This window comes from Camarhynchus parvulus, chromosome 20 (assembly GCF_901933205.1).
Source record: "Camarhynchus parvulus chromosome 20, STF_HiC, whole genome shotgun sequence".
Classification (NCBI taxonomy): Eukaryota; Metazoa; Chordata; class Aves; order Passeriformes; family Thraupidae; genus Camarhynchus; species Camarhynchus parvulus.
In genome coordinates this window covers 2,622,878-2,648,223 of record NC_044590.1, presented here as the reverse complement: position 1 = coordinate 2,648,223, position 25,346 = coordinate 2,622,878, and the positions used below count along the sequence as shown (strand labels likewise).

The following is a 25,346-nucleotide window of genomic DNA, read 5'->3' as shown; positions in this document are numbered from 1 at the left end:
TGCTGCTTGGAGTATGGTTTTCCTTCTGCCAGCCCTGGGGCCAGGGCCAGTCTTACCTCAAAGGACATTTCCATCAGCCTACAGGGAGAAAAAAACACTCCTCTATTTCCAGACCAGTGTGGCTGTGACAGCACCAGCCCTGTTAAGCAGCAAGTAGGTCACTAGTGGAAATGTTACCCTGGGCCAAGCCATGTTCAGAACAGTTTGGAGAGTTAAATCATCCTCTCTCTCATCTCCCTGCTGCTGTTTGCAGGACCACCAAAGAAAGGTGCCCAGATGATGAACTGGATGAGCTCAGCCATTGTGGCAGACACAGGTCAGCACTGCAGAATGGCCCCAACTGCATCACGCAGCCAATGGCTGAACAAAGGCTGGAAAGGTTCAATGACAAGGTTTTGCTAAGCTGTTCTCTTTAAATAGACTGTCTTTCTGTGGTTTTTTGAAAAGCTGTTTCAGCCCAGTTAAAGTGTTTCTGAAATACTGCATACTTGTGTTCGAAGCCTGACAATGTTCCACAAATGTAAATGTTCTTCTTTACAATTATATAGATACTGCTCTGTAAATTAAACATTAATGCCCAAACAACCAACTGCTGTCTGCAAGCCTGCTGCTACAGACCAAGAATGAACATTACTTAGGAAAGGGAGACCTCCAAGGAAAAGAGTCAGGTATCTGCAGAAAGCAATTACCTGTCAGTAAGTGATACCTGACTCCATATAAATCCCACTGTTACAGCAGGAGCAAGGCAGACAGCTGTCCTTCCAAAGAAAAACAGTTGTAAAAATTGTATTTGAGCTCCAGTTTAGTCACTTGAGAATAGTTTGAGCTACTGCATTATCTCTGCCCTTTACTGACTGCAATAGGCATGGCATATTCTAAACCAAATGGATCTCCCTTTGCTGTAGATCAGTAGTGAACTGCATTTGATAGGCAAGGGAAGGAAGGTGATTGAACCAATTGGCAGTGGGTCAGAAAAGGACATTTGAGCTTACACCTTTCTGGGACATGGCACAACTCTGAGGAAGTACCTTGGGAAGGGTTGAAGAACATCCATTACCTGAGTTTCATTTCACAGTGTTCCCAGGAACTGAACATTGCCCCTCTCCTTGTCTGTCCAGCAAATCAACAATCTGCATTTAAGAAACATGAATGACAGAAAGCATTCCCTGTCAAACTACATTTGTTAATACCCCCCTGAGGACAGGCTTAGCTGACCTGGGTGTTTAACATGCAGTTTGCAGCATTTTCCCATTCCTGCAACAAACTCATCGTTGGATGTCAGCACATCCACACCTCACACTATAAAGCAGTTACTGCCTGCAAAAGACACCCTGGGCAGCAAAGGGTAAATTTTCCCTACACCCAGGGAAGAGCATTACCCTAATCTCTTATCTAGGCTGCTTTTCAGTGGCACTTGATACAGGAGCTATACCAAACACTTCCTTGAAAACATAAAGCCAGGGATTGGGTTACACAGGATTGGAGATCTGTGCCACCAGTAAGACAAAAGCTCCTGTATTACCTGGCACATGCTGCTAAATTATTGAAGTGTCCCTTCAAAGTGAATATATTCACTGCATAATTAGTCAACAGAAGCAAACGGTCTCTCTTTACAAAGCTAATGCTGGCAGCTATTGTATCTTTTATGCCCTGTAACAAAAAGCATTTGCAGAACTGATGCAACACAAACATTTGGAATTACTCTGTCCATGCACAAGTGTTCCCAAGGCACATGCTTCTCCTTTGTGGTGCTGCCTCAGTCTCATGTTACCTTGCAACCAAGACCTAAAAATGTGAATTACTTTTCCCAGCTGTAGCACCATCCCCATTCCACAAGCAGGTAAATGGTGCAAACACCTGGAAGTTTTGCTTTGCCCCTGAGGAAGGAGTGAGATCAATTTGGCCATTCAGGGTCCATTCTGCATCAAGTGGGACCTGCCTGGGGTATCAGTGCCACTCTCAGCTCACACTGCTTGCAGCTGATGCCACTCCAGAGGCTCTGCTCTCATGGGCTTGTCCCTGCTGCTGATTCCTGGGAGCACTGCTGCTCCAGGGGCACACAGAACCCAGGGGCAGTCCCAGCAGTCTGCTGGAAGCACCACAGCCAGCTGGTGTTGCTCTGTTATTCTGACCTGGCAAGGGAAGAGCAGCAGCAGCTTCCCCTCAGGGAATGGCTGTGCTGCTGCTGAGAGCAGGATGGGCCCTGCACTGCTGTATACAAACCTAAGCTTACCTGGAAATGCAGAGATGGCTTCCAGCTGCTTGAACACCAGCTGCAGGATGAAATGCAGTTCTACCAACTCCAACCCACAGCCTGAGGTGTGCAAAGACAGCATTCTGTCAGTGGAAATATTCCTGGGTTTTTCCCCTTTTAATCACACCTGTTACACCTGACACTAAGGGGACAGATGGGTTCTTTTAGGGGTCTTTTGGCAGAATAAGGACAGCACTAAATTGTAGTTACAGTCAAGGTTTTCTCAGCAGGATATTCTGATTAGCATAGCACAGAATTTATGATTAGTATGGCACAGGATTTCTACAAGTAGCATCAATATGGTACAACCTGTAAATAGCACAATACAGAATTTATCATTTCTTTATAGCCTGGACCTTCTGCAAGTCTGAGGATCCCAACACATGGTTTAGTAAATCAATGTAACAATCACATAGACTTGGAAATGATGGCACAGAATGAGCCACTCAGTCCCAAGGAAGCAGAGGACAGTGGAGGCACCCCTGGCCATGAGGGGTCACTGCCCAGAACCAGTTTGGGTCCCAGCTCTCCCCTGAGCATTTCTAGCTCCATAATTTTACAGACAGAGCCCTGAGTGCTCAGCAGCAGCACTGGGCTGCCCAGGAGCCTGGCACCTTCAAGGAAGGGAGGAATGGGCCTGGAGCCCAGGAATTGTGAGGCCAGCAACCAGGGGAAGAAGAAACTGGTTTGGTTGACTTGGTTCAGGGGAGCTTGAGGGCCTGATAGTGAAAGAAGGGAACAACTACATGACCTGCTTGGTCAGATGTCTCACTGAGCAGCTAAAAGAGCATTGCATAGTTAGTTCTAAAGACTTGGTTTATGTGCATGGATACCAGGTACACTCCTGAAAAACTCAAAAATGGAAATTAATTCTATCTTCTGTTCCTTGAGTATTTTGGGAGAAGCTGCTTTTACAAATAACTGTACCTTGTATTCCAGCAGCACTCCAGCTCCGTGCAGAGCCCCAGGCGTGCTGCAGCCCCGGCTGCAAGGAGAGCTCTGCTCAGGAGCCATCAGCACTGCCATCGCCTGGCACCACAGCAGCGTTACAGCAACGGCTTCACACTGCTGCATTCCGTGCATCCTGCAGCTGCCGGGGTGGAGAAAGTTACCGGGGAATTGTTCCTGTTCTGAATTTGTTCCAGTCGTTATTGCGTGCTGCAGCTCCAGGTGATGATCATCGCCTGGCTGGTAAAGCTCAATCACCATGGGGAAATGCTTTACACTGTGAATCTGCACCAGAGTTTTGTGAAATAAATCAGTCTTACCCAAATGACTGCAAATAGCACTTAATTAGCCAATCTGGAGACTTAAAAATTAACAGCCATTTCATTTTGCTCAGGTTCCTCTCTGCAGAAAGCAAATAAATTGGAAATCACTGGTTTCTATCATTTCAAAGGCTGGAGAGTGTAAAACCTCGTGATAGTGATCTGACACAATTCCTTGTCGTGGGCAGCTGACCAGACACCTCATCTGCAAACAGCACTTCCTCACCACTAAACTGAGCCAGGCCAAAGCAAGTTTTATTGAAATATCCCATGTACACCAATCCCACCTCAGTCTCAAACCCACTCCTCTCTGCAGAACAACTCAGTGACCAATTTTTCTGGCCTAGGAGCTAAACTGGAGTACTCACCAATTCAGGATTGCATTTCCTGTGGCAGATGGTAAATCAATACTCTGCCTGCCTGCCATTGTGCAAACATGTCTTGTTTCATCTGTGAAAGGCTCTACCAGACAAACTTTGCCAATTATTTCATTTTCTGAAATACATTTCATTAAACCAATGTGCAAAACCACTGACATGTGAGAGCAGCAGCAGGAAAATGTAAAATGTTCCCCTTTTGAGGGGTTTAACTGGGCTGCTCTTTATGCCAAAGATTATTTGCCTGCAATAAAACACATTGACAGCAAACTTTCAGAAAATTAAAAAAGTTATTTTATACATCAAGCATTCCTATGTTAGCTTTGGGTACATGTTAGCATCTCACATTCTTCAGTTTTTTTGGACAGGTAACTGCCATAGAATAGCAAGTGAATACATTTCCAGAAATGCACTAACACTTTAAAGGGTTTGAATAAACTCTCATTTTTGATGCTTGAAGGGATACAGCTGTGTGTACTTTACAACAGAACCTCACAATAGTTCCAGGGAAGAGCAAATTGCCAATGTGCTCTCTTAACTTGGGTAATGGAAAACAATTCAGTTCAAAGCCTGACTCTCCTCCCAGCTGAACACATCTAATGTGCACAGCAACATAATGGAAACTATGTCCTTCTAAAATTAGTCTGAACAAGTAGCAAGTGATGATGAAACAATTCTGAAGCCTCACTGACACAGAAATTCAGTCCAGCAGAGTAAGTACTCAGCATACTGACACACAATGTGTTATGAAACCAGACTCACCAGTGCTGGCCTCAGTGGCCACTGAAGCAGGTGCAGCTCCAATGGATCCCAGAGAAATGTACCTGCTGAACTCATCTATTTTCTCTCCCTCATTCGTTTTGTTAGGTATTTAAACAAAACGAGATTTTTTTAAAGCAGGAAACAATGACACATTCCATTCCTCCCTGTTTAGTCCAGTGGGAGTTCTGCACACTTCAGTGATCACTTCCACCTGACCTCCAGCCTGCAGTTGCTTGGTGGCATTCAGTTGACTGGGAAGTCTGGAAAAATGTGCTAACAACCAAAGATTGCTGCATAACAATCACAACCTTAGGGGAAAAAATCAACAGAAACCAAAGAAATGTTTAAGCAAATGATCAGCTACTGATTTAAGTGCTGGGAACTCTTTCCTACCTTAAGGAAAACAAATTGTGCATGAATGCAAAATCTAAAACTATGTAAAATACAGAAGTAGCAGGAAAAAACCAAACTATCTTGAGAAATAAAACAGAAAAAGATAATCCCTTAACAAAGCAGAGTTGGGTGTATTTAAAGGATTTTCCTCTATACCAAACAAGAAATACCCATCCAGCAAAAACTGATGAACTCAGGGAAGAGTCTGGAGTGAAAAGACAGTGGGCTGGAGGGAGTCTGAGATTCATCTGTACTCACCATGTCAGGTGTTTGGCTGCTGAAATAGTAATGAACTTGATTCATCTCAGAACAAAAGGCCTTTCACACCACTTCTCCAATTCTTTGAGGCAAACCCACAGGAATCATTTGTAGTGGAACAGAAGTTGGAAAATGCATGGGATTCTCAGCTTAAGCAGCTGGAGGAAAAGGAGCTGACTTTCAGCAAATGTCCCTGAATTCCACTGAAAGGCCAAGAAGCTGCTTTGAAACAGGAAGTACATTGCCTTGTCCACATTATTGGAACAGAACTTCTGAATATAAAAAAGCATTTAGTAAAAATTTTATTTGAAACTCAGCATGAATCCGTAACCACCAGCATTAAACCATAACAGTTTTACAGAGAATTTGTACAATATGCCATGAAATTCTATACATGCTCCCCCCATCCCCTTTTTATTCAGTCATTATCAAACAAACAATAGTTAGACAGGAATAATAAGCATTCACTTCCAAAAAGAAAACTTTGGCATGTATACAACTGGCTAGTTAAAAGTAAACAGTGGTAGATTCAAGTCAGAAAGAGACCCACTCATTTTGTTTCACAGCATTTTTGATCAGGATGAAGCTTCCCAGCACTACTTTCTAGTTAATACAAAAATGAGTATTTTTTTCAGTCCTGAACACCCTCTTACAGGACAAAACCATATTAAAATGCTCAACTTACAACTCTAAAAGGTGTCAGCTTCAAAGAAGCTTAGGTAAAAGGGATTTTGCACACATTGGTTTGGTCATGAATAAAACCTTTAAAGGTTTGCTCATGTTCCTGAACTCTGAGCTATTTCACCACTTGGCACCACTGCAGCTTCTCCTTTGAACTGGAAAAAGCAGTTTGTTCAGAAGTCATGTCCACTGCAGGAGTGGCAGAAAAATCTGAAGTTTGCACTGGGCCCATCCTCTGCCTTGAGTTTCTGTCACTGCTCTTGGCCCCCTACATACCTTCCTAGTCATCTAAAAAAGGATGGAAAACTATTTGCAAGGCATTTCTTCCTGGCATACAGCAGACAATGCTTCCATTTCAAAAACCAGAAAGCAATGAAAGAACCCCTGAATTATTAATAAGAAAAAAGACAAGCCTCTTTTGAGAAGAATTACTGGTGATTCTCCAAGTACTTACAAAAAATACAGTATTTATACAACTTCTCCAGAACGATTATAATTAACATATTTTAATGTAATACTAGCAAAATAAATCCAGAGATACAAATGGTTGCACTTCAAAGCAGGAATATCCACCCCAGATGTTGATTTTGCTGCAATTTCATTATTGCTGTGGAACAGAGAGTGGTTAAGTCATGTCAATACGAGCCTCTCTTTCTTATACACATCAGAGTATCTAATTTGGAAATGTTCTCCAGCAAGTCAGAATACATTTACTGCAATTTTTACAGTTCCTGCTAAATGTTTGTGATCCAAAGTTGACTGAACCATGGTGCAACAGGGCACAAATGGCCAAAGAGCAGAGGCAGGAAGGGCAGAACAAGTAGAGGAGTTCAAGTCAGACTCACTACTTTTTATTCCTGGGCTTCAGCTCTTCTGCTGCATTTCGCAGAAAAATGTAGTTTTTCTTCTGTGGATTATAGAATTCATGACCCTAAAGACAAAAATAATCTACATTTACTCTCTTCAAAGAAAAAATATCAGCATTACTTAAAATGTAAGAAAATGAATATTCCATTAGTTTGGTTTATTAAGATTTAATCTTAAAGCCTTTAAGACCAGATATTGGACCACACTGGTGGATTAGGAACAGCTTACTTGAACAAGCAATTACAAGAATTATACATATAAAGTAAAATTGAAGAGACTTTTATCCATTTTTAAAGTATCAAGTATTTTTAATTTAAAAAATAACCACATATCTCTAAGTTCTACTTTGCAGATGCAGCCTAGGAACTCAGTATGATTTCTTTGAAATGTCATTCGAGGCAGAGAAAAAACGAAACCTTTAATGGCCACCCAGCTTCACTTTAGATTTTTTATCTTTTAAATGACATAAGGTCACATCTTTTCCAAGTGAAGCCCAAGTTCTACAGGCAACTGCAGAGTTTTCTGTTCCCCAGCTGCAGATGCAAATGTCCTGTTTTGCATATCATTTTCATACACATTACCAAATTAATACCCAAGTATCCAAATCAGGGAGAGTAAACACTAATAAAGCTACTGAGGTCCAACATGCAGGTTGGAAATTACCAACGCCATGGACAAGAAATGGCTCTGGGAAGGAAGGAAGGTTGGTACTTAGCACCAACTGATTTTACTATTAATACTGGTTTACAGATCTGAAAGTCTACCCAAGCAGCAGAACTGAAGAATTCATCTGCCCTGGCACCAACAAATATTTTAATGTGGGCAGAGGACTAAATACAATGCAGTGAATTAAAATTTAGCTCTCTGTGGCATGCAATTGAGTTAATCTTTGAGATTTCTGCATTCATTTCACTCAAAACCACAAGAACATTATCCTACAAGCACCATGAAAATGAGTTACATTCCAAGCTTGCTCCTTAAACTATCAGGAAGTATTGATTTTCCACAGATCACGGTTTGCTGTGGTTCTGCTGCATCTGTATTGTTAAGTGTGGAAGAGAAATAAATAAATAAGCACTGTCAAAAGCCTCACTAAGTGGCAGTGAAAATTTAATAGAGAGCATTCAAACACTGGGATAAGTGTTTATAATCACAGTGACAGCTTTTTTCCCTGCACCAGCAGCAGAGATGTGCATTTCACAAGCTCTGTGGGAAGCTGTCAGGGTGCCACACTGCCCTGTGACACTGCCCACGGCACAATGTGTGTGAGCAACCATAGCAACCTCTGAATCATGGAATTTACAGTTTGCTCATCCACATTTGTAAACCAGCATCATTTAGCAATCCTGTCCTGCTGGAGCTGAAACACCACAAATTCACAGCCTCAATGTTAAACTTCATCAGGGGGCCAAAATGGCCATTTTAAGTTCTCTTAGAAATCAGAAAGGTGCACCTACTACTTATAAAAAACACCAAAAGCCTCACAAGAAGAACAGTCTTAGCTGTCAACTGAAAGTATGAACATGAGTCTAAATCCTTCCTACCTTTGACCAATCATAGCTGGAAGCATAAGCAAATATATTGCCATTGTGGTTAAAACAACAAGCAGATATTGGCTGGTCCAGCTGCTCTGAGGTTTTTAGCTTTGTCCGTGCATCTTTATCCCAGAAGCTGAATCTCCCATCAGACCCCACTGTGGCCAGAGTACCATGGACAGGGTGGAATGCAATCCCATTAACCTGCAGAACCACACAGAACACCATGAAAAACACCACACATAGCAACAGGTGATGGACACACTCACAGAAGGTGGGTTGAGGTCTACAAGAGGAAATACATTAAATTTCAACTAAATACAGCTCTTAAATCTTTAAAATTTCTTTGGAGAAAAAATCCCCAAAAACAACCAAAGAAAAACCACCAAAGCAACAAGAAAAACACCATTTTTTTGGCTTAGTACCTCATAATTCAATGCATAATGCCATTACACAACTATTGTTTCAATATCTGCAAAATCAACAAGTGTCAACTCCACTTGTTGACAAGCAGATCCAATGAAAGGCTGATCTAGTGCTTGTTTTGTAAGAGCATAAAAATTTGCCTTTCCTCTTAAAGAATGACTATGACAGGTCTTTAAATGTCTCTAAGACAGCCTTAGGCAAGATAAAAGGTGAAGGAGAACAGTTCAGAGCAAATTTTACATTAGGAGTGTACAGTGTATATATGATACATGTTGGATACTCACAGCATAGATGTCCTGAGGTGCTGATGTGTTTGTTCCATTGGAGCGATGGCATTTAAAAGTGAAATTATCTTTTGCACTGGAAAGGAAATTAAAAAGTTCAAAATATTTTTTAAAAAGCTTCTTATTTTTATCACTGTGACCTAAGCAATAGAGAGAGGATGTTTTATTGAATACTTACGGGTTTGGGGGGTTGATATAATGAATAGCTACTCTGCCTTCAATGCTTCCAAGGGCAAACCCAGTTGGTTTGTTCACTTTGTCTTTGAAAATAGCAACACAGCGATGCTGAATTTGAGAAAGATACAAAGGAGTTTTAGACTGAGACATCTTTTCCACAGGGACACAAAACTTCAAAGTCATCAATGCAAGGTAAAGCAAAACCACTAGCAAGGTCAAGAGATAGCTCAAAGTCTGTTGAGAATTTGAGTAACAGTTTAAATTTCTAAATCCTTGTGAAGATGAACAACAGGTCACTGGAAAACCAGACCATTGCCATGCTAAGATAACTTGGTTTTGAAACACTGCATGTTTTTACAAAAAATGTCAAGCCCACAATGTCAATGATCTGTATAAATACAAATATTATTATTTACCTGGTGTTTCAGAGGAGATTCTATTCTTCTGAATTCAGAAGGTTGGTTCTCTAACTGATAAACTATCAAACCCCTTTCAGCAGTGGCCACAGCTGCCATAGGATGAACCTGGATAAGGTTGTAAAACAGGTTGGAAGAAAGACACTTGTGTTAATTGCATGGTAGAACACTCTGAACAAGTTAAAGGAATGAGAGGGAGAGAAATAGGAAGCAGATAAATAAAAAAGTTCATTTTTTCACATCTCTTCAAACACAAGTCAGTTTTTCCCTGCCACTGAGAAATTAAACACACCAAAAATCTTCTAATTATGAGCTGATTCTTCTAGTGCAAAGTGCAATGGTGGTTTACAAACTTGTCCAGAACTAAGGGTGGGTCAGTCCTCATGCTGATTTTTGTGATGTTAAAAGGACACCAAGTGTGTTTTGTATGATAAAAATCCCTATTTTCCAGGGCCTGATCAAGAAGATCAGATTATGTTCCAGCACTACAATCACACAGACACCAAACACTAACGGTATTCAAATCCTGTCCTACAGAAGCCCCCAAAATTTCTTCCTCCTCCCAGTTATCCAGCTGGCACCAGTTTGCCACATCTCCTGACTTACCACATCTGCACAGTAACACCTTTCAGGGAGCTGCAGAGTCATCATAGGAGTTGGTGAACGGGTATCCCAGAACTGATGGAACAGAGAAACAAACAAACTTACCCCTGGAGCTCAGGATACATTCTCCTGTAGTAATTTTAAGTGTAACTGTTTCATTCTTGTTACAGTCAGAATAGTGCAACTCCCTGTGAAGTGAGGCTATTCCATTAATTATTAGAGCTTAATAAAATATTTTCGCTTCATGTAAATATTTTTATACACAAATTACTAGCACACTTTGTGTCCATTTGTTCAGGTAAAAATCAAACCTTCAAAGTTTTATCCCAGCTTCCTGTCATCACACAGCTGTAATTTGGGGCTTTAATCCAATGGATGGTCTTCACAGGAGCATCATGCTGAAGAAAGAAAGGACAAACACACATGCAAGAAGCAATCATTAAAGAGAACAACTCTGCTTAAATTACAACTGGTAACAAATTTTAGTCACCATAATTACATATTCTACAAACAGACATTAACTTCTCATTTGAAAATGTAAATTGTAATTCTGTTGTTGTTGCAGTAAAAAACTGGTATTTGTGAAGTCAATTGAATGACTTCTTAAGAATATTTTTTCCCCTCTAATGCATCAGGGTGACTTAGTGAGATCACTGCAGCAGTGGATAGAGCTCCCTTAAGTAAAACAGAGGAAACAGATGCACAGGGTTTTTAAATCACTTTGATCATCTGTTCAGGTGCACTTCACTATCACAAAAATATAAAAATTAGAAAGGTAACTTTTAATAAAAACAGAAAAAGAAAAAAAACATTTAGTACTTTGGGATTTACTGACTTGTGCAATCTGAATTGCTTGATTACTGTTGAGATCCCACATTTTGGCAGTTTTATCACATGAAGCAGTAAATACTTTACTCCCATCCTAAAAAATAAGAATAAAACCAAGAGATTAGTGAACAGGAAAATTGTCAAGTGTTATTCTCTTCTAGAAACAGTGTAACGTCAATGTAATAAGTACAGGGATTGCAAGACAAAGAAGAAACACAATTCAAATTTATTTATTCCTACATCATAGAAGAAAAAATAGTGCTATTTTTATCTAGATTTTAATACACTCCTAACTTTTAAGCTCACTTTTAGTCTTCTTACACCCATGCCAGCCCATCCCACTAGGACACACTCAGCACACATTTACAGCAATTTCAGTCTGTGCAACAACCACAGGCTGCAGCTACCTGTGGCACTCATCTGCCTGCAAACCACACACCAATTTATGTGGACTTTAGGTAAAAAATGTGCATTTGTTTTTAAATAACAACATACATCACTCCAGCAGGCATCAAGTACAGGCCCTGTGTGCATCTGCTGAGCCTTTGGAATTGTCTGTCCGTTATCCTGAACCTCCCAGCAGCGAACCTGCAACAGGAGAAGCAAATGCAGATAAACCATATTAACAGGAGCTTGAAAAGACTTGTCCTGGAGACTCCAGCCCTAATTTATCCAACAAAATGTATGGTTATAAATACCAAAGTCTGGGTTTTTTCAGAGCTAGTGAAATCTTAGTTTTTTTGCTTATATTCTTGTCACCTGTAGAGCCAAAATTCAGCCCCACAACTTCGATTCCACCTCAAGAGTGCCTTGCAAACCTGTAACCCCTCACCACACTGTCCTGGAGAACCCTGAACCCTCAGCTGGACAGAACACAACAAACATGCCCACTTTTGTCTTCCCTCCCTGCCTGAGCCAGCTGGCATCTCATCCTTCAAACAAAAAAACCCTTGTTATGATAACTTAATCAGTAACGTAATCTTTTTGGGTTTGCAACGATTTATCAACTATGTTAAACTTAGTGCCTTGGTACCAGACATAAATTTTGCAGTTCTTCAACAAGTTAGGTTTTCAGGTGTCCTGCACAAGCTTTTAGGATCCCATTTTGCAGTTTAGGCACTTTATTAATCTCCATATCTAACAGAGAATACTTACATCATTTGCCCATGATCCTGCAATGAGGAAATTACCCGGCAGCGTTGGCGGACTAAACGCTAAACAAGATATGCTGTCATCAGGTGGAGATGTTACTTCAATATCCTGGGAACACAGGAGACAGAACAACTTTTGAAAACTGGGAACCGAGCCCTTATTACTTCTATAGAATGAGTCAGTGGGTCCTGCTGTGACAAAGTAACACATGCAGCAGCACAGGGGGCTGGCACACGCACCTTCATGGGGTTGTGGTTATCGGCTGTGGTGCTGCCGAACATGCTGGTACCGCCGGTACCGAACCCCGACGTGGATCCGAACAGACTCATCCTTGCCCTGCGAACGAATGAAAGAGTGAGCCCTGCAAGGCCCTCCAGCGTGCCTGGGGCGTCTCAGCGCAGCCAGCACCCCAGCACCCTCTTGGGAGGCACCCAGGGATATACAAATAAACCAAACTAAATACAGTAAAATAAAATAAATAAATAAAAATACACTTCTCGTTGCTGTTGGGACCCCCACACCTCCCGGCTGCCCTCTCGGGCCGCGCCCTGGCAGAGCCAACCCCGCCGTGCCCCTCGCTGCAGCCGGGGAGCCCAAACCCGAGCGCGGCCGGGGGTGCTGCCGCTCTGGCGCACGCCCCAGCGGGGCTCTCCGCCCACCCCCCAGGCCGCTGCGCCGCGGGGCTCCCTCTGCCCGTCCGGCGGCACCCGGAACGGCCCCGGCCGCTGCCGCGGTGCCGGGAAAGGGCTCGGCCCGGGGCTCCCCTCACGCACCGCTGCGGGCCCGCTCCGGCCCGGGACCTGCGACGCGAGCGGCGGCGAGCGCGGGACGGGCCGCGCCTCCTGCGCAGGCGCCGCCGCGGGCGGGGCCGCGGCTGCGCCCTGCGCGGGCGGGGCGGGGCAGAGCTGGGGCGGGGCAGGGGGCGGGGCCGGCCGGACGTTTCATTCAAGTTTAATATTGGTGGGACGGCCGTACAAAAACCCAATTAAAGAAATCTACTGAAAATATCATCTGTAAGATCCATGCTGATGGCTGTGGAGGTCAATTTTGAAGGCATTTTCTATGCAGTCAGCCTGACTCCCTCACATAAAAATTAACGTACACTTTAATCACCACAGTTTTCTGCTTCTCTTTACTATTTTACAGCCAATAAAATAAATAAAATGAAAAAAGGATTCTGTTATTATGTGCATTATTAACAGGATTGTTTATTAAATTCTTAATCAGTAACATCCACTTTCTTATTTGTTCATTGAAAACAAATAGTAATTTGATTGCTGGAAGTTTTACAGCTGCTTGAGATATGCAGTAATCAGGAATTATTTCTGGCTTTTAAATCCAAATTTACAGTAAACACAAAACCTAAAATAATTTTCAAAAAGTGGCACATATACTAAATTCTTAAGCAAGTCTTTCACTCCCTTCAAATGCAAAGAGGTTGGTACAACATCATGCAGTGCTTTAAGACAGAAGGAAAAACGATTCCTGGATACATTTTTGAACTTCACGTTTTTCTGGCCAGAAAGAACATATTTCATTATCTCTTCTATGTGTACTATTGCATATAGCACTGTTTCACAGCAGAAACCACAGAATGGAAGTAACAGTAGTCTGCAAAAATCATAATTACTCTTACAGTTTGAACAAAGAAAAAGAGAAATTATATTCTAGGTACAGAGATAAAGAAACTGAACAAGGAACTGACAGATACTCCTTTGTCTCTGCACTTCTTTTCTTAAGTGCAATCAAATTAAATCAATATATAGAAAAATATTTCATTTGCAGGGCAGCATTCACAGCCATCCCCCAAACTGCAGTTTGTTTGGTAAATAGACTCTGGACAGGTAATCTGCTGAGACAGAAGTTAAAACTTGAATTTCAGCCTTCAGTTTAGATGCCGCCATAATTTCCAGCTAAAAGAGGAAAAAAAAAGAGGAAAAATTAATGTGTGTAGGAAGTTAAGTGAGAAAATTCCATCTGCTCATTGTATGTGCAGTAGAGCTGTAAAATGGTTCAGAGAGACATCCCAGGTTTTCTCAGTCTTGCCTTCTTTTAGGGCTACAAAACCTGGCTGGTTCTGCTACCCTAAGAGCTTGTCAGATTTAGGATCTGTCCTGTGGGGAGTAAGAAATAGAAAACAGTAGGTTTATACAAACCTCTTTTTTCCACAGTGGCTGACAAGCAATGTAAGGTCTCTTCTGAATACTTGCTAACTTATTTTCATCTTGCTTTGTAAATGGAATCAAGGCATCTTTGCATATGTTTAATCTGCAAAGAAAATAAAAATCTTACATTTTCTCACACACTTAAAAATACATTTGTCCATCTTATTTCCTTATATTAAGCCAAAATAATGCATGGGAAGAGTAATGGATTTAAATGGATTTTTGTGTAGTAAAACTGCATTTCGTGGGTGTGAAGCAGAAGGATACTTCTGTTTCTCCTGAGGAAATAACTCACCTCTTCAGATCAGATGGAAGGAGACCAAGCCACCTGACAGAGGGAACGGTGAGATGATGGGCCTCAAAGGACATTGACTAAAACAAGAAAGGTCACTGTAACATTCAGTGATCTGTAGTTTAACTTGGGATGTTCTTTTTCCATTTCTCTGCTGAACAGTTCACCCATCCTGCCCTCTGCCTTCACCTATATCTGCCTGCCTTCCATGCAGTGTGTCCATACCTTGTCTGCAGCCATGTAACAGGATAATGTTTCCTTGTTCCTCTTTACTTCTTCCATGATGTTCCACATTAACACAATTATCCCTAAGCAAATTCTCAGGCCAGAATAAAATCTTTACCACTATAAAATTATTTTGGAGAATCACCCATCTCACAATTAGGTTCTCCTGCTCCCAAGGTCCCTCTAGCCTTAGTTCCTCTTCTAGGGCAGAAACAAATCTAAATGGTGAGCCCTTTTCTATTTGGACTGTCTGAAAACTGCCTGTGCAGCAGAGAAAAACTGAAATATGGTTAAATCAAACACCTGGCATTACTATCCACTTTCTTTTTGTTGCAGGAAGAAGCTGTTTCTGCAGACACACAAGGCCTAAAAATCAGCTCTTTGTGTTGAAACAAGATGCTAAAAGGCAGCACCCATTCTGACAAAGGCTGTAGCATTTCATGCATTCCAGCTTCCAGGCTGGCTGTAAAACAAGGTATTTGAAGGGAAAAAAATATACTCACCACAGATCCATATTTGTAGACACACATTATTTCTACACCTGGGTTGCAGAATAGCAAAAGTCAAGTGTCTGTCTGTCTGCACATTGTGCATGCTTAAAGAGACTGTTTAAAAATCTGTTTCATGGCACAACAGTTATGGCTTAGTGATTAGTGGTTTACATATATTTTTAGATTTTGTCAAAACAATCAGAATCTCAACATGTCATCTTCATGTAGTTAAATGTTTCACACTATCTGTGCACAGTCAATTCAAACCCAAGGATAATCAGCTCTTTTACACATTGTCTGACATCTCTTATTAAAAGTGTCTTACTTTGTCCTGTGTAATTCATATCTCTTAATACTATTTCTTTGAGCAGCTGCTTCTCACTTTGCAGTAATCTCCCTAATTTCAGGTGGGAATCACCTTCTGATTGTGTTGGATTTCTGAGCTCTCAGAACCTTCCCATAAGAGTGAGAAAGGACATTTTAAACAAATTTTGTTTTCCTTTTGTGCCTTTGAGCCTCTACAGATTTACCATGTGGATCTGCATCCATAAGGGTGAAAACAGGAATTTGAAAAGAATCCCACAGCCTCCTGACCAAAAGTCGTGTATTAAGATCTGGTATGCCTCTTCCCTGAAGAAATAAAGGAAAAGCAGACAGTTTTATATTAACTGAAACAACATCTGGCTACATATGTGTTTATATTTGCCATTTAAATCAAGCAAACAAACAAAATTCTGGCAGAAACATTTCTCCAGCAGCTGTTTTGCAGGGAAAGTTCTATGCTCCTATTTTGGCTTTGTGCAGAGGGAGGGCCAGGCTGGGAGCAGCTGGGCAGGGGTTCTGGATTATGGGCACTGCAGGAGCATCAGACACTCCTCTGTTCAAGGAGTTAATTTGTGAGGTCTGGGAGTTCATACATAGATGTACCCTGGTGTCTGCATAGGCTGGTGTAAGAAGGCAACTCTTTTATCTTAAACTAATATTCATGGCACTAATGGAACAATATGAAACAAGTCCTTGCTATGACTGACTGAAGCTGGACCATTTGTGGCATAGCAGAATAGAAGTACTTATCTCTCTTAGGAATGGCGAAATATTTTTTCCTCATTGTATGCATATTTCATTTACACATTCCTGTTAATTCCCCTGGCTCCATAGCTGTTTCAGTACAGTCCAAAATCAACCAATTCTGTTTCATTTGGGTTTGCAAAACCTCAGGTCCTGAAGGACAAAAGGTCACTCAACAGCTGAGCCTTTCTGAGACTGAGCAGCAACTTTGCAGCAGCACAGGAAGCTGATAAGCTACCAAGCTCTAAGGAGATGTTTGGAGGAAAGAAGTCTTTAGAGCATGTATTTCATATTTTTATGAGGATAATTAAATTTTAACAATTATTGTTAAATATGTTTCATATTAATTTTATTATGGCCTTTTGCCCAAGTTTGAGCAGCTCTACAATGTTAAAGTATTCCTTAAATTAGGTGTAGCTGGAGGATATGAAATACAAGGTGCATACCGTGATCATGATGCATGGGGACACTTTACTGAAGAAGTCATCATCCAGGAGTCTCTGGAAAGTTGCATCTTTTTCTACAATTAATATAAATTTGGCATGTGAGGTTAAATCTTTTGTGTTAAGGCCAGCTGTGTGTAAAATGATCCATCACACCAATCAATTAAAACTAACTGCTCTAAAATACCTGTTCTGGAGCCAAGAGCAGTGATCATGACTCAATTTCAGAGCCAACAAGGAAAGCAAAAATTACCAGAACATTGTTTAACTTGGAATATTTCTTGTTTTTACTTTCTTTTTTCCATCTATGATTAGAGTTCTTGCTCAAAGGATACTTTTAATTCCTTGAACATTAGATGGCACAGTGACTGCCTAAAACAACAAAAATGAGATTAATCATTTTAAATTGAAAAAATGATATATTTTAAAATAACAACATTAGGTAATGAAGGACACAATTTCATCCTGAAACCACCATTCCTCCTCTATAAGCAAGATCAGTTCTGACATTTTCACCTCTTTACAGGTGTGTTCAACCGTTCATATGCACTATTGTGTAGTGGTCTAGGAGTCCCCCTGTCTTAACAAGATGCTTTTCAAAAGTATTTGTGCCACTCTTGCAGAAAATTGTTCATCCTATGGGCATGATAGAGATAATAATACCTTGATTAATGTTTTATCTGTCTTAGCCAGAAAAAAAGTCTGCTTGGTGTGAAGATTGCAAATTTAATACAGACTTAAAACATTTAAACAATATTTTTGTAAGACCATTAAATTAATACTTTTACTGGCCTCTAACCTCATTTTAGGGGTATTTTGGAGCAACAACTTGAAGACATGGTGATGTTGACTTTACATCTTCAGTTAGGATTGGCTGAATCTGCCAGGGTGGAACAACTCAGCACATAAAAATATGGAGATCAGTAACAGGGCACTTAATGCTTACAAACCAAGTGTAATGGGCAGTTAAGGTTACCTTTCAATTTTGAAATGACCAACTAAGGCATACAATGAACATATTTTTCAGAAAATTGTGACAGTAGTCAGCAAGTCTGAGGTTTATTTCTGCTTTCATTCTCTGCACTGCTGTAGAAAATCTTTCAGGACTAGGCCAGTTAAATCTCCTCCCCTTAAACCAATTTTGACTTGTTTTCTCTCTCTGCCAGAATTCAATCTGCTGTGACAGAAATGCTGTATGTTCAGAGGGCCCAGCATTCTTTTCTTCAAGAGTGCTCATTTGACAGAACACTGTGACATAAAGCCTAAGATATGAAATATATACACCTTCCTCTGCAAGGATCCCATGGCAGAAGGTAGTGCTAAAAACCATATTCAAAGATTTATTCCTGGTGAGTCTAGCTCAGAATTACAATACAGAGTCTGAGCTTCAGAATTACAATACAGTTAAGCAATATTTTCATCTGTTTTATTCACTCAGGTTGTAATGCCTCAATTTGTCACAAGCAGAGGTTTGTGTAATAAATGTACACTGTAACCTGAGCTACAAGGAGTGCAGGTTATCTTGTACAGGTAGGTGCTACGGATTGTGCTTGTGGTTTATAATACATACTGTTGCACTGCAGGTACAATTCACTTTTGTACCATCTTCCTCAGTGTAACTTAAATTACCAGCAACAAAACCTTTAGTTGTAGACAGCTGGGAAAAATAAAAGTTGTACAGAGTAAATGGGAAATTACTATATTGCACAGACAAAGCAAGAAATCTCTGAAAAGAATTCCCACTGGTACTAAGCAGTGATTCACTGCCTTCAGCCTTTTAAACACTCAGCAATGTTTTGTCCTCATGGGCATTAAGGATTCACAAGAAATAATTTTAGGTATAAAGGAACCTTTGCAAGATATGAGATATGAGTCAATTTGACAAAAAAAAAAAAAAAACTTCTAGATTTCATTTAACCCCCAAATTATTAATTCGTGTGAGTAGAAACATGTAAACAGGTGCCTTGCACTCTGAAGTTTAAGCATGGCCTTCACTAGATGATAACAAAAGGCCTTGTGGTTTTAGCTGGCAGTTTGCCCCAAACCCTTTGGAAAAAGCAAACTGAATTTTCTGTGAAGAAAAAAATTTTTGAATGCCACAATAAATCATAGGTTTCATTACCACCAATGAGACTTTTTATTTTAACTATTTAATTCTAGCTGACAACTTTTTGTGGTATTTCCCCTTGCAGTTTAATCAGTTTAATAAGATTTGGAAATAATGACAGAAATATTGACAAGAAGCCACTTACCACATGCAGACTTCTCCGGGGTATCTTAAGCATGCAAGAAATGTCATTGATTATTTGGTCCACAACACTTTGGCTGCCAAACAGGAGAGTATCTGAATAATATATATCTCTATCAAAAGAAAATATTGTATTTGTAATTAAAATACTGAAACAGCTGCAGGCCCATGAGAATTTTATCAAGAACATGGTTAACCAGATAAACCTAAAGCATTCTATGTATAGGAATCCTGCAGGTTTGTATCCTGCAGGTTGATTTTCACAAAAAACATACTTAAAACACAGCTTTATTTGAAATTGCAGAAATTGACTCCGTTACCTTTTAGTTGCATAAGTGTTGCTCTGCACCATCTTATAGATCATTGATAATATTTTGAGTATCAGAGCTGAAAAAAAAATGCATTTTAAAAATATTCTATTTTCAGAAATATGTATACAATAATTAGTCTTTATATAAGACCATATTTGTGTCCTGTAAATAAAAGTTTGAAATGTACTGTACAAGAAAAATACAGAGAGATGGTACTATTCAATAGACTCATTAATTTCTAGCATAATGAGAAAAAAAATGAGGGGGTTAAGTGAGGGAATGTATGCACTAATGTCCAGGCCAAGAATTGAAATGACTGCGTTAGAAAAAGAAATGAGCTTATTGTCTGTATTCCAAAATTCCTTTCTGGCCAGCTTTTTGAAGAAGGGTGATGTTTTTACATTAAGACTTATTGAATATGCCTTTAGTTGATATCTGTTAAGGGAAGGGAGAAACTCTAGGAGTACTGTATTAATTTCACTGTCACTCACTATAATTTAATAGAGAAAAAAAAAGAAAAGCTGAAAGGCTGATCATAGTATCAGCTTATACCAGCCACACACTTCCAAATTGTAGTGCAGAATATTTTGATTTTTTGATGTTCTTTAAGAACTTGGGAACTAAAAAAAAAAAAACAAAAAAAAAAAACACTCAAGAACTCCACTTTGGACTTTTTTTAACTTACCAAATCTTCTTGCTGATTGAGGGCAGTCACTTCTTATTTGTCTTGTAGTACAGCCTGGTATCATCTGTAGACCTACAGAATCTTTAAATCTGACATAATGCAAACACACACAATAAACTGCAAACTCCCCGAGCACAGGTGAATTGTTCTCTGCAAGGTAACAGACTCAGAAACCCCTTTCCTATGATCAAGTGCTATTTTCAGACTCAGCACAGAAACCATCAGCTTGGGTGGGCTTGGGGTGGCCAAAGGAAAAAGGCAGCAAAGAGTTTCTCAGGAAGATGCTTCAAGACTGAATAAAGTATAAAGTAGATAAGTTTCCAGACAGAAATAGAAGAAAAGGATTTTATACATGTTTAGAACTGTTAATATAGCAGCATCAGTAATGACTTAGTATGAAAACAAAGAAGAAATGAGAAGAAAAAATCTGAATCATTATTAAAATAAAAATCAGCTGACACAAGTGACTTCCTGATGTAGACTGTATGAAAAACTGTTACTATTTCAAAATACAACAATATTATCTAAATTAAGCCCGTAAATTATTATCAGGATAACTTAATTGTATTCTAAGTGTTGGAAACAAAAACAGAAGGTATCCTGCTCTAAACAGTTGTTTAACCTAAATGAGGTCCAGTATTTCATGTTTCACCATTCCACATCTGAAGGTGCACATTTCACTGAAAGAATGAGTTGTTTTCTTAAGGACGCTTTATTATTTTACTTTAAAGTAATTTAATGCCTTGTGATCCTACCTTTAAAGCATTCTTTTTCATTTCAGAGTTTCGTAGGTACATTTAAAAGTGCTGGTGGTTTAACGGCTATAATTTGATCCCAAACCACATCGTGTTTCCAAATTCGTTTGTGCAAGGTTTTGCTCCGTGCGTCCTTTGGGTGGCAGAGCGCGCACGCTGCACAAACCTACGGGGACAGCCCCGTGTAGCGTCTGCCCGACAGCTTTAAAGTAACTTTATTGCCTTTGTGTTGCAACATTTTAAAGTTATTTGTGCTTTTCCTTTGCCTGCTCCCGACATTGTAACTGAAAAGGAGGAAAACTGTAATCAAGACTCCCCTGAATTACTCTTCGGTTAAACCTGGATCACTCCCATTCTTCCCAGACGGCGCTTGCTCCAGCAGGGTAGTTTTTTGTAAGGCATATCTGAGATTACACTTCTCCACCAGAAATAATGGTTCTGCTCTTTTTGATGTGATTGATGACTCTTCTTTTTAACATACTGTGATCTTAACTCGTTTTAATTTGAACATTTTCCCCCATATGTGTTCAGATGGTAACTAACAGTTCACATTTGTTTTTCTAGCATGGAATGCCATTTCCCCAAAGACTGCCAAAAATTGCAAAACTTTGTAAGAGTATTTTAATTTTAAAGACATCTGAATGAAACATTTTTGTCAAACTATCAAGACACAAACCATTAAATTCCCTGGAACCTACAAGATTTTCAGTTAACTGATTACCTTCAGGCCCCTCAGGTTTTTTGATTGGCAGAAGTTTATTGTTCTCATTAAATGAGTATTCCACCAGAGTGTTACGCCTGGAAAGTTTGCTGTGCTTCCTCAACCTTAAGTGTTTGTAATGTGTCCATTTACAAGCACCTCTGCAATCTTATCAATCTGAATATCCTTTAACCCACTGATGTCCAAAGCTCTTACAAGACCAGAGACAGATTTGCATTTTCCTTTATTCTTTTGCTAATGTATTGTAGAAATCAGCTAATCTCTCAGGTTTGATGATTTTCAGTTTAAGTGAACTCCTTGGAAAAATACTGTTGCACAAGCAACTTCTACAAATCACAGAACGTGCTATAAATGAGGACAGGTTTCTTTTTCTCTGATCCTGTCTAGGTCAGCTGGCAGATGATCTGAAATTTAGATAATGTACTGGAAGCTTGGTTTGCTTTATTTTGCTGGTAGTAAACTTAGCACAACACACATAAGTAAGAAACACAGCAGGAAGAGGTGAGATCCATCTTCTCTGAAGAATAAAAGGATAAGTTTATCACTATCATTTTAAGAAATATGATACCATGAGGAAAAGCGGAGGAAAAGAAAGTAGGAAGCACTCAAAGAGTTTGAAGAACACAATTGCCAGTAATTTCTTCCAGCCTAAACCAGGTTTTTTCACTTTAACACAACCTATCATTTCTGGCTTCTAGTGCTTCCAGAAAAGGATTGTTTATAGGACCTCCCTTTCCTTTCCAACCCGTATTAGAGTAGTTTTACATTTCCCTTTGTGCTGTGGTCTGCTATTACTTAATACATGATGATGCCTGTTCAGAGTGGTTACTAAGCATTACTTTTTATTTGTCCATTACTTTTAAAAATTACTTCTTGATTCTAACGCTTATAGAATGATTATGTATGATTAACTTTTCTGGAAGTTACATAATCAAATTCATATTCATGGCATTTGTATTAATAGAAGGCAGGACTTTTAAATATTTCCTACTTACTCTATGTTCCTCCAGTCTGCTCTGTTGGCCACTGTGAGAACAGGTGCTTTTTTTTGGGCCAGGCTTTGAACTACACCTTGGATAACATTTTCTATTGCTTCAAGAACCTCAGAGCTGAAACAAAGAGAATTAACGACACAGATAATTTGATAAAATCTAGTTCTACTTTGAGTTTTATCAACTATCCCCACTCTTACAAAAATCATGTGAGCCAAAACTGCTTACAGCATACTTTAATTTCAAAAATGTGAAGGAACACTTTAATTTTTTAATTTTGTTTTGCTCAGTTTCCCTAATACCTTTGCCTTTCCATTGCAAATGCATGAATAGAGGGCACAAATTTAAAGTATATTTCTGTTCAATCCTGTAACCATCAAGTTTTTCACCAGCTGAACTTCTAGACCAACTGGCTGGTTTGTGACTAATGATTAATGTTTTACTATAAATGAGGTAATATTGGCTTTGGCCATGATTTTGGCAAAGTTGTTTTTAAATGCTATAAATTTAAAAAGTGTTCAAGACTACAAATACTTCCTGTTGTAGCATTGCACATTAACCTTTTGATCTACTGCCCTGAACTAACTGCTAAGGATTTTAATTACATGAAGGCTCAGTCTCAACAGACACACCATGGAAAGAATCAAATCTGTATCTTTCACCTAAAAAGACAAAGCAGCCTTGCAGCCGATCCCTTACAGTAAAACTCCAGGCTGGGTTGAGTGTTATGACAGATGCTTTTTATTTTCATAAGCAATCTGACTCCAGTATTTCAGCTGTCCTTAGAATTACAAGTGTACTCTGCACTACCCTAAGTCTAGGTAGGAATTAAAGAATTCATGGAACTTATTTTAGCTCAAAGTTTTATCAGCAAAGTACAACTGTGTCATTAAGTAATATACAGAGGAAAGATAAGTCAATACCAGTGAATGCCACGCAAAATGAATTATCTCAAATCAGCAAGAATTATTTTTAAAATTAAGCAGAATCTCCTTAAACAATAATGAGCTGTCTTTAAAGATCCCTTCTATCAGCTGAATATTCTTCTTCCATTTTATAGCTCAGCTTCCACACTCTCTCTACATTGCTGAAACTAGATTATAATTTTTCAGAGCAATTTAAAGTTTCAGAAGCACAAAAAATAGTGTTGAAGACAAAAAAAATCTGTATAGGCAGATGGATGAAAGAACAGATAGGTAGGAATTCTAATTGTTACTTTGATTCTCATAAATACTTTATTTATTAATTTTATTCTGTCCAGTGTAACTATCTTAGTATTCCAGATGGATTTCAGAGTTTGCTGAAGAATTTGCAAGCCCAGGTTTGTGTTCCAATCCCAAATTCCCCTTTTGCTAGCCAAAAGAAATTGGAAAAGTAATATCTAAAATGCAAAATAAGAGGAAAAGGACAGGAAGTCTCCATATACCCCCTGCTGATATTCTGCCTCTTTTTGCAGAGATTATCTGAATTTTAATAAGCAAACATATGACACTGGCCAAGTATGCCTACTTAAAATTCACTGTGGTTTAGTTAACAATGACATCTGAGCAGAGAAAGAGAAGGTGCTGCACAGCTCACAGGGTTTGCCTGATCATTTCTAATAGATTGCAGCAGAGTGGATACTTGTTTCTGTACAGAAGGAGAACAGATCTTCCACATAAATGGCACAAAATATTAATATTGTAGCACCTTTAGCAAGCTAACAGATACACAAATGAAACAGTTACAAATTAAAATATTGCAGCGTAAGAAGCTAACACACTCCAAAACTTAGACCTCTGTGTCACTGAAGTCATGAGCCAGAGACCAAGAAATCTCCAAATAATAATAATATTATCCTTTTCTTCTTAAAATACCTTCATGATACTCCCAGACTGTTCTAGCTGCTGAGGCTGATGTACTGTGCAGAAAGGCTCTCTCAAAATTGACAAGGGTTTTTTGTTGATGTAATTCAGTGAGCTCATTTTGTCACAGTTTTCTGTATTTCTGTAGCCACAGACTTTTTGGAGAGGTCTGAGGGAATGAAGATGCTGTTTACAATCCAAGACCCCATTTGTTTTTGTATTGGATTATGTTTTTGCTTCAGCATGAGCCTGTTTGGTGCAATAGTATCCTACCTACTTAAGCATTACCACAGAAAGAGAGTGGAGGTGCTATTTTTTATATTTTTTACCTGGGGACGTGGCTCTCCTGAGCAGCCAGACTTGTTTCCCTGAAGATGGCCTTGTTCCCAGCTAGAGATTCAGTGGGACACAGGCTGTGCTCCTCCATGAAGGCTGGTGCAGGTCAGTCCAGCTTCTCTGGATAGGGAAGGAGCCCTGTTAAAAAGAGACAGAAAGAGGTTATCACCAAAATTGCAAATGGCTCTTCTTCTTGCTGGATGTGAAACACATAACCTGAGCTCAAACCACAGGGTCACAGAGAAAAGGCAGAAATTTCCTGTAGAAACAAAAGTCAAGGTTTTCCCACCCCTCCTGACTGACCAGCTTGGGGCTTCTCCCTCCCTTTATAAAGAGCTGGATCTGGCACACCCTCTCCTGGCCATCTGAGGGCATTTTACACCCGCCATGTCTGACTGAGGGCTTTTCCTGACCAACTTGGAGCTTCTCCCACCCTTCCAGACCAAGCAAGCTCTTTTCCTGCTCTTCCTGGCCAACCAAGGGATTCTC

General features: G+C 39.8%; 2 protein-coding genes across 2 annotated transcripts; both read right to left on the bottom strand.

Annotated features, from left to right (window-relative positions):
* Positions 1 to 5,597: 5,597 nt before the first annotated feature.
* On the bottom strand, positions 5,598 to 13,138 carry RAE1 (ribonucleic acid export 1). Its single transcript, XM_030963477.1, has 12 exons — positions 13,055 to 13,138; positions 12,521 to 12,617; positions 12,285 to 12,389; positions 11,625 to 11,717; positions 11,137 to 11,223; positions 10,613 to 10,699; positions 10,305 to 10,376; positions 9,699 to 9,806; positions 9,284 to 9,390; positions 9,106 to 9,181; positions 8,405 to 8,599; positions 5,598 to 6,924 (listed from the first exon to the last, which is right to left on the bottom strand). Exons 2-12 carry the CDS (start codon positions 12,608 to 12,610, stop codon positions 6,838 to 6,840), a joined length of 1,107 nt encoding a protein of 368 aa, XP_030819337.1. The 5' UTR covers positions 12,611 to 12,617; positions 13,055 to 13,138; the 3' UTR covers positions 5,598 to 6,837.
* Positions 13,139 to 14,074: 936 nt separating this feature from the next.
* SPO11 (SPO11 initiator of meiotic double stranded breaks) lies at positions 14,075 to 24,948 on the bottom strand. Its single transcript, XM_030963410.1, has 13 exons — positions 24,851 to 24,948; positions 22,681 to 22,794; positions 20,210 to 20,298; positions 19,534 to 19,600; positions 19,218 to 19,326; positions 18,536 to 18,622; positions 17,301 to 17,337; positions 16,969 to 17,078; positions 15,985 to 16,084; positions 15,467 to 15,504; positions 14,742 to 14,818; positions 14,438 to 14,549; positions 14,075 to 14,194 (listed from the first exon to the last, which is right to left on the bottom strand). Exons 1-13 carry the CDS (start codon positions 24,946 to 24,948, stop codon positions 14,075 to 14,077), a joined length of 1,158 nt encoding a protein of 385 aa, XP_030819270.1.
* Positions 24,949 to 25,346: the final 398 nt, after the last annotated feature.